General features: G+C 46.9%; 1 protein-coding gene across 2 annotated transcripts in view; it reads left to right on the forward strand.

Moving 5' to 3' along the window:
• EIF6 (eukaryotic translation initiation factor 6) overlaps positions 1-12,017 on the forward strand; it is a 59,079-nt gene that overhangs the window by 7,443 nt on the left and 39,619 nt on the right. For both annotated transcript variants that reach the window (XM_088442794.1, XM_088442795.1), the window contains exons 4-5: positions 6,368-6,543; positions 8,081-8,257. In XM_088442794.1, coding sequence (XP_088298920.1) covers positions 6,368-6,543; positions 8,081-8,257 — 353 coding nt within the window. The remainder of the gene's footprint in view (positions 1-6,367; positions 6,544-8,080; positions 8,258-12,017) is intronic.

A 12,017-nucleotide genomic window follows, 5' to 3' on the forward strand; every position in this document is an offset into this window, starting at 1 on the left:
GTGCTGTCGTCACCCATGCAGGGGTTCCCACGACAATTGGTGGTACCCCACAGTCTCCCTATTTCCCGCTCCCGGGTTCTCAGGAGCCAGCGTGGGTTAACTCCCTGACGAGTTCTGTACAGCACTTGTCGGATGTGTTGCAAGGGGAGTCTGTGATGCGGCCTCATAAAAGGCCGGTGGCGTCTCTGTCCGCTCCTTATGAGGATGACGAAGGGACGTCTGATGATGGGGAGATTCTGGATCCTTACGATCAGGAACCTCTCCATACTAAGGACGCTGATGCTAAGTCCAAAGTATATATTCCTGGACTTATTCGGGCGGTCCGCACAGCCTGGCGGTGGCTTATCCGTTCGCGGATAATTATTTTGCTAAGTGGGAATCCCCTCCACAGGTGGATTCTCACGGGACCCGTCTTGTCCGTAGTGAAACATTGCGGATGCCATCCATGTCCTCCCTTAAGGATGCTACGGACCGCAAGGTAGAAATCTGCCTGAAGTCCGCTTATTCCCTTGCAGGGGGGGCAGCACGGCCGGCTATGGCCATTTGCTGGGTTGCCAGAGCGATGGAGCGCTGGGCGGATTCATTAGAGGCTTCTTTTGAATCCGACTGTTCGGCCGAACAGGCGGAGTTGATTGGCAATCTCCGTGATTCGGCCACCTACATCAACGAGGCGGCTCTAGACATTAGTACTCTGGTGTCTAGAATTTCTTCAGCAGCGGTAGCTGCTCGTCGCACCTTGTGGCTGCGATCCTGGAAAGCGGACGCAGATTCCAAGAAAGGTCTGGAAGCGTTGCCGTTTACCGGAGAAGTTCTCTTCGGTCCGGATCTGGATAAGATTGTGGCCACGCTGGCGACAGCCAAATCTGCTTGTCTCCCGTCGGCCGCTGCTCCTTCTGGTTCTGGACCATCGTCCTTTCGGTCATCTAGGGCCCAGGGCAGGCCCAAACCACAGTCGTTTCCTCGACAAGCTGGCCCTAAGAAATCGGTCAAGCCCCGGAAGCAGGCATGGAGTACCAGACGTCCGGCCCCCAAGCCAGATGACAAGCCTGCGGCCTGACGGTCCGGGCCTCCCTTTGGGGGATCCCAGGGTGGAGGCCGCCTGCTACAGTTCGCCCAGTGTTGGTCGACCACTACGACAGACACTTGGGTTCTGGAGGTGGTTTCCCACGGATACGCCCTCTCCTTCCGGCACAGATCCCCGGCTCGCTTCTTCACCACGGGTCTACCATCAGACCGGAACAAGGCTACGGAGCTGCAGATGGTATTGCACACTATGCTCCAGGCTGGAGTTATAGTGCCTGTTCCATTCTCCCAGACTGGCCAGGGTTTCTATTCAAATCTATTTTTGGTACAGAAACCCAATGGGTCATATCGTCCGATTCTCAACCTCAAAGCACTCAACAAGTCTTTGCGGGTCCCGAAGTTTCGGATGGAGACCCTACGGTCCATCATTCTGGCGCTGGAACCTGGGGACTACATGGTGTCATTGGACATACAGGACGCTTACCTGCATGTCCCTATTCTTTTGCGCCATCAACAGTTCCTCAGGTTTGCAATCCGCAGCGACCACTTCCAGTTTCGGGCGTTACCTTTTGGCCTGGCAACAGCACCACGTGTTTTCACCAAGGTGATGGCGGTCATGGCGGCTTCTCTGCGGCTGCAGGGAGTCCGCATGTTGCCGTATTTGGACGACCTGTTATTGGTGGCAGGATCTCCAGAGCTCCTGTTACGCCACTTGGACCTGACCATTGCACTGCTGCAACGGCACGGCTGGCTAATCAACTGGCAGAAGTCCACTCTAATCCCGTCTCGGAGGATTCTGCATCTTGGAGCCTTATTGGACTCGGGACAGCAAATGATCTTCGTGACGGAGGACAAGATCTCTGCTTTACAGTCAAGGGTGCGCAGTTGCCTGCACAGCCGCCGGGTGTCCTTACACTCGGCGATGAGGTTACTGGGCTCCATGGTGTCGGTGTTCGACATGGTGGAATACGCCCAGTTTCACTCCAGACCTCTGCAGCACCTGATCCTGTCCAAGTGGAACGGGCTGCCTCAGTCTCTGAAGTCCCAGACGATTGTGCTCACCCCGGAGGTTCGCCTGTCCCTTGCGTGGTGGTTACAGACGACCCACCTCAACAAGGGACGTCCGTTCTGGGTTCCAAATTGGGTCCTGTTGACAACGGACGCCAGTCTTCGGGGCTGGGGAGCAGTTTCGGGTCCACACTTGTTCCAGGGCAGGTGGACGCCGACAGAAGCGGAGCTTCCAATAAATATCTTGGAACTCCGTGCGGTCTTCAATGCTCTCCAGCAGGCACAGCGGTTTCTCCAGGGTCGCCCGGTGCAGGTCCAGTCGGACAACGCTACCACCGTGGCCTACATAAACAGGCAAGGAGGAACTCGCAGTCGGGCGGCTCTCGTAGAGGTCTCTCGGATCCTGATTTGGGCGGAGCGCAATCTTCCGGCCATATCAGCGGTCTTCATCCCGGGAGTGCTAAATAGGGAGGCGGACTTTCTAAGTCGCCAAGACGTTCATCCGGGGGAATGGTCCCTGCACCCGGACGTTTTTCAACTACTGGTGGACAGGTGGGGTCTTCCAGAAATCGACCTCATGGCGTCCCGGCACAACAACAAGTTGCCGGTGTACGGGTCTCGCACAAGAGACGAAGGGGCGTCTCTGGTGGATGCTCTGTCCGTCCGGTGGACGTTCCGGTTCGCATACCTGTTCCCTCCGGTCTCCCTTCTTCCACGGGTAATCCGGAAATTCAAACAGGAAGGAGGGACGCTCCTGTTGATAGCTCCTGCGTGGCCCAGACGGCACTGGTTCTCAGACCTTCAGGGTCTGTCCGTGGACAGTTCTCTGCGGTTGCCGCTACGACCGGACCTTCTGTCTCAAGGTCCTTGCCTTCACCCGGACCTGACTCTGCTGTCTTTGACGGCGTGGCTGTTGAGACGGCCATGCTGAGGTCCCGGGGGTTTTCCAGCTCTGTGGTGCGTACCATGTTACGAGCTCGGAAACCGTCTTCCGCGAGGATATACCATCGCGTGTGGCATACGTTCTTCCAGTGGTGTCGACCGAGAGGTTATGCACCGCGGGAGTTTCGTCTGTCTCGTATTCTCACCTTCCTGCAAGCGGGACTAGATCATGGGCTTCGCCTTGCTTCTTTGAAGGTACAGGTTTCGTCCCTATCTGTCTGGTTTCACCGTAGGATTGCTACAATCCCGGATGTGCGCACCTTTATGTAGGGTGTTCTCCGCATTCAGCCGCCCTTTGTTCCACCTGTGGCGCCTTGGGATTTGGCTGTGGTCCTGAGGGCTCTCCAAGGACCGCCGTTTGAACCACTGGGCTCAGTGGATCTTAAATGGCTAACAGCTAAGACTGTTTTCCTTCTGGCCATTGCTTCGGCCAGACGTGTTTCTGAGTTAGGGGCTCTTTCTTGTAGACCCCCTTTCTTGGTTTTTCATGGGAACAGGGCAGTGCTCCGCACTCGGCCCGAGTTTCTTCCCAAAGTTGTTTCCCAGTTTCATGTTAACGAGGAAATAGTTGTTTCGGCCTTTAACTCACCGGGTCTTTCCGTGGGTGAGGCCTCTTTGGATGTTGTGCGGGCCTTAAGGACTTAGGTTGACCGCACTTCTTCTTCGTTTAGGAAGTCGGACGCTTTGTTTGTCCTCTATGGCTTCCGTAAAAAGGGTTGGCCTGCTTCAAAGCAAACTTTGGCAGCCTGGATCCGTATGGCTAGAAGTCCTACCGGTCCGACCTTCTCTGAAGGCTCATTCCACTAGGTCTGTGGGTCCTTCGTGGGCAGCTCGACGTGGTGCCTCGGCAGTTCATATCTGCAGGGCTGCTACGTGGTCCTCTGTCCATACCTTCGTGAGGTATTACAGGTTTGACACCTTCGCCTCTCAGGATGCTTCCTTCGGGCGGCGGATTCTCCTTTCTGCACAGGAGCGTCCCCACCCTTAAAGGATACTGCTTTGGGACATCCCCAAGGTATCCTGTGGATACCCTATGGACCCTGAAGTAGAAAATATGAGATATGGTAAGAACTTACCCTTGTTATCTCTATTTCTACGAAGTCCATAGGGTTCCACAGGACTCCCGCCCTTTCGCACCTGTGCTGCAGATGGGCTTTGCTCTGGTTACCGGTTTTCCGTCTCCCTCTGGTGAGAATGTGATTCTTGTATGTGTCCAGATCTTTTTTCTCTCTCTTCCTTCTCCTCCTCCGGCCTATGGCTTGATAACTAACTGAGGTGCCTTGGCTCGGGGGCGGGGTATAGGAGGGGGACCCTAGTGCATCCTGGGAGGCTGAAAAGCTTAACTCTATGGTGCCCAGCGACTGACGTCACACCTATACCCAAGGTATCCTGTGGAACCCTATGGACTTCGTAGAAATAGAGATAACAAGGGTAAGTTCTTACCATATCTCATATTTTCTCACAGCTTGTCTTTACAAATCGTATAACAGGTAGCTTCTGTCTTTAACACAGGAACTAAAGAAAATACTCATTAGGTGCTTTAAACACTTACAGCACAAATCTTAGGAAAAATCTAGTTGTGTTTTTTAAGGCACAGTCGCCAAACCACTTCCTGCAGTAGAGGAGAAAAATTCTAGCCTAGTGCCACATGAGAGCGTGCATCTGGGCGGTGCCTGGCAGAGTTCCCATTAAAAAGGCCCTGAGGAGTACACAGGCTTTTAAACTCAGTTTAGTAGAATCGATTAATAATCGTTATTCTTCTGGGTTACGCTGAAACCCTACAATAGTTCATTCATCTATCCATTTACAACTTTGCAGATGCAAAGAGAACCCTTCAGTTCTTAGTAACATGCAAGGTTTCCATGTCATTTCTAAATACCAAAATCCTCGTGTCTTAAGCAAGTGAATTCCATGGGGGTCAGGTGCGCTCTCTTATAGGTATAGGACAAGGTGTTGTGGCACGTGTAATGGGTGATGCTGTGTTAAATAGACAACAATGTTGGGGGGGGGGGGGGGGGCAAACTGTTTATATAGAATGGGGGGGAGGTTGGTAAAACCTTGCAGGGGGTTCCTTACCGTGTGGTGCTGGGTCAACAGTCTTGTGAGCAGTCTGGGTATCTGTGATGCCAGTATAGTCTGGTGTTGGTGATGTCCCGCACGGTTGTGGGTAAAGAGTTCTTGCCTACCGGTAGGAGCGCTTGGTGCATAATGTTGCGGCCAGAATGTATCTTGATGGGGTGAGTCTTCCCTCGTCCTGGTGTGGATGGATTGCTCTGCCGCTGGAGCTGTGGTAAATAAACCCGCGTCTTGGTGGAGGATGGACCTCCCAGGTGAGTCGCTGAACCCCACCAGCCCGTGGGGTTCTAGGGTGCTACTACCTGGCGTTGACCTAGGCTTGGTGCGGTGAACGGTTCTGCCCACCGTGATCCAGGACATGGTGCTGCTCACTGATGGTGGTAAAGGCTGGGCTGGAACTTTTCAGTGCTGGAGATACCATCACATTATACACCAATTTTAGTGGCTTTGCATGCAATTGTGATGATTATATATGCACATATTGGCAAGAATGGTGCCTAGAAAACACCCAAAAAGTTGTACTTCACGTCAATAATGGTGCATACGATATCGTTGTCTGATCATCCTGAATGTGCTGGATGATCGATATCGATCATCCAGCACACCACCAACCCCCAAACGACTAGCGATCAACGATCGCGGGTCCCTATAGTAACCTGGTCGATATCGATTAGGTTTGACTGCATGTACCGGCAATGGTCGTAGCGTTCCCGCTAGGCTGTTTTAGCAGGGCGCAGCGCCCTGCCCTCACAGCCTGCGGGTCTCGTCTTCACCCACGGGTCGCATTGTCCCGCGGGTGGGGAAATGTGCGGTGACCCGGCATCTATTCTCCCTGTCAGCAGCGCTTGGAGGGCTGCCCGGCATGTCCCCAAGAGTGACGAAAAGGTTGACGCGTCTTATAGACACGCCCCTTTTCGGGTGCGCGCGCCTTCTTTAGCTCCAGCATCCTGCCTGCTGCCGGAGCTAGTGAACGCTATGGTGGTTATCGATCATCCCTTCCCACCATCGTCCATTGTTTGGGGATTGGAAGGGGCCAAAAAATTGACTAGATAAACGATATCGTTATCGTTTATCGTCCTAGAAAATCTGACCGTGTGTATGCACCATAATAAGTTCCACTTAAATGGTCACTGATCCCTTATTTTAAATTTGATACGGCTATTGCTAAATATGTTGGCTAACTAGTTTTCTTTATTTTCTAAAACACTCTTTTAAATGAACGCTTTTTGGCCGTTCTCTATATTTAATATGCTTTTCCACGTAATGTTATATAATTTCTTCTTTTTTTTTCTATTTTCTCCAATATTCCTTGATTTAGGAAATCGTAATGGCCTTTTGGTTCCAAACAACACCACAGACCAGGAGCTGCAACACATCAGGAACAGTTTACCAGATACTGTTCGGATTCAGAGAGTAGAGGAGCGTCTGTCAGCCTTAGGGAATGTGATAGCTTGTAATGACTATGTGGCTCTTGTCCATCCTGATCTTGACCGGGTACGTGTGTCTTTCTATATATAAAAAAAAAAGTGTCTTAATTTTATATCCAACATGAAGTAATGTTATTTGTTCTTGACAGATGGTGTATACTATTTCTACCAATAGATCCTATAGAACCTAGGGGAAGTGCTGTACAAAATCACACAACACAAAGTATTAAATTAAATAATACAGAAAAGCTATGAAAAAAGGGTATAATTTTATGAAGTGTAACAATTGGAATGTGGTTGGTGCTAGTGTGTGTGTCTCTAGAATCTGAATATATATGGTACAGCTGTCTGTTAAGAGAGGTGTGCACTTCTCCCAAAATAGAAAAATATAGAAGATACAGACTGCACACTCAAAGAATATTCAGAGCCAACAAGTATTGGGTAATGGACTTGTTGGCTCCGAATATTCTTTGAGTGCGCAGTCTGTATCTTCTATATATTTCTATATATTGCTATAATTTTATATGAATGGGATTCCTGTGTGGAGAAAAGCCTGCAAACACAAACCCCTGACAGTTGAATTCCCCTTTTTTTGCCAGTAAAACCTAAACCTCCAACTGTAGCTGGTAATGAAAATATCATGGTTGCAGTAGAGCAATTGCTAACATCTGCTTCAGTAGAAAGAATATTTTCAACATTTGGTTTGGTGCAGTCAAAACTGAGAAACCGCTTGGGTACTGACAAAGCTGCAAATCGTTGTGCTTCTTTTTCAGGAGTTCAATGAACTTAATGTGTAAGCTTATTCAGATTTACAAATCGGGCAAGGCAATTGCTAACTATTGTAATTTTTAACATCATTGCTGTTTCTTTCCGTTTGCAGTTTGTGTGATTTATGTGTGTTTTGCTGTGCCACGCCATGATTCATGGTGACACTGTCAAGTCATTTTAATTAAATATATTAGTTACAGTATTTAAAAAAAAAAATATACTTTGTTTTTTTTACTTGATAACTTTTATAAAAATCCAATTTTTTTTTTTTTTTTTAATCATTTATTCACACCCTGATTTATGGTCCATATGATAGGTAGAATCAGAGCTGATGGGGACAATCAGAATTGCAACCCTGTCACCACCACATAACTGACTCTAAGGATGACATATAAGTACTATTTACTTGAAATTTTTTGCAGAATTTCTCAATAAGAAACTTCTGGCCTAGGGGTGCAGTAAAAAAAAAATGCTGATCCTCTTATGGTGCCGTGATTCAAAAAAGTCTGGAAACCACTGAATTAAACTATAGCTCATATAGTGCAATCCAAAACTGAATATGCTAATTTGAGTGGAACATCACAGATTATACTCTCTCCGAAATGTTTCTTTATTTGGGGTGTTACATTCTCCAGTCTACTGTTGCATGCTTCCGAGTTAGCAGGAGCTACAAGAGTAAAGCTGACAATGCTGCAAAGTGTGTTGGAGCTAGGAAAGCAGACATGAAGGGAACCATGCAAATTTCACATGCCAGTTACACTCATGAGATTATTTTTCCGACTGTTTTTTCCGACAGAGTGATTATAGTTTTAATAATCTGCAGTTTTATCTTGTAGGAGACGGAGGAGATCCTGGCAGATTTCCTGAAAGTAGAAGTTTTCAGACAAACTGTTGCAGATCAAGTTCTTGTTGGGAGTTACTGTGCATTTAGTAATCAGGGAGGCTTGGTACATCCTAAAACATCAATAGAAGACCAGGATGAATTGTCTTCTCTACTCCAGGTCCCCCTAGTGGTATGTGGTATAACTGCATGTAACTTTTTCACAACTTATTTGTCTTTGTGTTATTCCTAATTTTACATTCCAAAACTCTTAAGCTGGCCATACACCTGCACGATTTTGGGCCGATTGCCTGATTTTTGATGAGTCATAAGATGGAACTTGTAAAAATCGTGTATTATTTTAGTAAGATAAGATCCGATGCGTGCTCCTGCAGCTCCTATAATCGGATCTTATGATCAGATGTGCAGCATATCTTGTCCATCATATCGTGTGCAGATCGTGCCGTTTTTTTTTGTTCATGCGATCCATCATGCAGCAATTCAAGTAATTTCAATGACTGTTTCCCTTATGAGCCTGTGAGACACAGGATCGATCTTACGACAGATCGTGTGCTAAGAAAAGGAACATCCATGCTGTCGGAACTGCCAGGGAGCTCCGGGGAGTCGAAGGGAAATCGTATGATGAATCGGATCTTATGCTGGTCGTGTAGGTGTTTGGCCAGCATGACTTCTCATTGATCTCTGACTAAGCATCTTTTGCATTCATCCATGTCAACCATTAGCAAAGTTACAAATGGAGTGATGCTTTTAAGCACAGTTTAACACTGCACTACCACCTAGTATAAGCTACTGCACCCGGGGATGCTCATGCAGTATTTTTCTTGGATATTCTCTGTTGTTCTTACAGCCCGCAGGAAAAAAACTGCGTGTTGCAGCCCCCATCTCTTTAGCTGGAGACATGGGGCCATGTACTACCACCCTTAAACCTCTTTTGAATTGACATGACAACTAGAAATGCTAGAAGCTGAGCGACTTCTTTTTAAAAGCGATTTGGGGAAAACTCAAAATGTAGGTTTTAAGAAACAACTATTTTTCATGGTGCAAATAGCTATGGTATTGCTTTTTTAGTGACTGAGTAGGGACTGAACAAGTGTGCTCCGGAATGTTGACACAACTTTTTTTTTTTTTTTTTTTTTTTAAACTGTTAGACTGTTATGTTGGTCAGCATGTCACTGTTGACATTCAGATTGTCATAAATCTGAATGTCGACATAATGACTACATACCGTTCTGAACAGCTCATTGTATTCAGTGTTCATCTCCTGCTTGTTTTTTGACAGGGTGAAAAAATATTGGGGGGCTTGGAGAAGAGTGGGAAGCCACAGACTCTTAGTGAAGCCACAACTGTACAGAGTTAGGGATGCAAGGATCATATCAAATTGATGCTGGAAGATTTAGTGTCAAATGCATCTCTATATGAACTTAAGGTTTTTTTTTTTTTTTAAATACATTATTATAAAGAATTTATCTTTCATCTGGGGGAGATGGCCACCTTAGGTTTATGCTCATGGTGCAGTTGTTTAAAGATCTCCTCCCCTTTAATTCCTTCTCTTAAGCTCTGTACACACTACACGATGTGTACCCAGCATGTGGCAAGTGCATACACACTTGTATATGCCCCGACGGGGGGAGCATGGCAGCAGGGATGACAATATGTCACTCCGAGATCGGATGACCTATTGTCTAGTGTGTACCCAGCTTTAATGTTGCAAGAAAGGCAGCATAATGGGTGCTGCCAATTACTTTTTTAAATTACATTTTATGTGTTAGAAAAATTGAGCGCCTGCCTGAAGATTGGTATGTAAGAAAGATGGCATTTAAGTTTGGATGAGAAGGAGATGAGCGAAAGAGAGGGATGATCTGTTGTATAGATACCTAGACCATACATGCAAGCTCCGCACAGAGGCTTGCCATTATTGAGCAGGAGAACTGTCTGTGGAGTGCAGCTCTTTTATAGGTGGTAAGTGGTTGGGTCACATTGGTGGCCAGTGAGTCAGGCATATTCATTGGTGGACAGGGTCTGCATATACATTGATGCTCAGTGCAAATATACTCGCCAAATTGCCAGATTCCACGATCAGGTGTGCTGAACTTGGAAATCACGTGCGTCTTCCTTGAAGTCACGATGCTGCACAAAATGGAGACTGGGTGTGTACAGAGGTATGTCAGTCAAGTGACGGAAGGGACGATAGATCGTGCATTGGGTCGTGAGTACAAACACGTACGATCCGCACCACATCGGGTCCGAGATTGGCAAATCTTGCCTGCAGCAGGCAAGATCTTAAGATGCGAGGTATGACCAGCGGGTCACGCATCGTAATCGTGAGTAGAGACTCACGATTAGGACATATTTTGCACGATCTGTCGTCCCGATGCGTCTCAATCGGGCTGATCGTGTAAAATATTGCCTAGTGTGTGGGCACCATTAGAACAGTCAGACCCGAGGAAGGCAACATTCCCTGGACAGAAGGGGAAGCGGAGACTTGCCAGAATATTAAAAGGAAACTGGCTCTAGCAGCAATGCCCATTTGTCCTTTGGGAAAGTCCATTTCTCCCAGGTATGAATTCCTATTTAACTTCTATACCCTAAAGTCGCTGTTTAGCATTGCGTACGCATATGAAATAATCGCTTTCCAGACTGATTGTGGTTCCAAAGCACAAAAGTTATTCACATAAAAGCATATAGTTACACGCCTTGATCTATAATACAATTAGCGCAAAGGTTATACAACATACAAGGTACAGTCGATACATACGCATGCTCTCTGGATCCAGATTTCCCTGCATCAACTATGAAACCTCCGCCAACAGAAAAAGAAAGATGACTAACTACCAGATCTAGAGTGCTAGCATATGTACCCTTGCAGAGATAGGCAATACAATATAATAAGTTGGCATAATCCCCTTGGTTCTTCCTCCTGGTTCTTCTGTTCATAGGTCAGTTCGTATTGTAATAGTTCAGCCCTCCAACAGCTCTTTGTGTGCGTTTTCCCGCCGAAGAACAAGTCTAAACTGGCTAATAAACATTACATTACAGAGTACATTTCAATGCCTATCTCTCTATGATCCATAATTCGCAGATGCATGTTGCGATTTCCTTGCCGATGCAACCGGAATTCTGCAAATAACCAGTGGTTTAGAATGGCACCAAACACTGTCTGCTTATCATGTACTAAACCTTAGATACCAAATATATGTATTTCACAGTAGACTTGATAACGTATAAAACCTCTAATATTAACCTTAATGCTTAGGAAACCTTTTTATAATTTTGGTATGTGTAAGGATATTGCGTGTAGTCGCTACTTTGCGTGGCACGTTTTATGTGCAGAGTGCTTTGATAAACAGCGCAACTGTGCGCTCTTTGTCTTGTATATTATATGTATGATTTATTGTACGTATGGGGTATGGTAGGACTTTTAACAATATGCGGTAGCAATGTAGTCGCACGATGCTAATAATTGCATATTAGCATCGCACACAATGGTTTCAGGCTGACGACGCAATGTACTAATGTACACTGATGTACTAATTAAGTCACTTGTGCTCAAGTATGGCTATCCTTAAAACCTGGAATGTTAGTGTGCCTTGAGGACCGTGGTTGGGAATCCCTGCTATAGATCAAGCCAAATTACCCAGTGGACAGATGGATCCTCATGCCCGGTATTTGATATGTGAGAAGAGCATTGACTCACACCTGCAGAGGTATGTAGTGGAGGAACCAGAATGGCTTAAGTCTCTGGCTCAGACTATGACTTCAGCCATGAGAAATTAAATGGCTGTGATACCTAAGAAGTGGATGTAGTCAGGATCCCAAAAGTCAGAATGCCGACAGTCACAATACAGACAGCGGCATTTTGGTGGTTGCAATCGCGACAGTAACTATTAGGGTTAGGCTGCAGGATGGGAGGGTTAAGCACTAGGGAGAAGGTT

This window comes from Taudactylus pleione, unplaced genomic scaffold (assembly GCF_031769625.1).
Source record: "Taudactylus pleione unplaced genomic scaffold, aTauple2 ptg000317l, whole genome shotgun sequence".
NCBI lineage: Eukaryota > Metazoa > Chordata > Amphibia > Anura > Myobatrachidae > Taudactylus > Taudactylus pleione.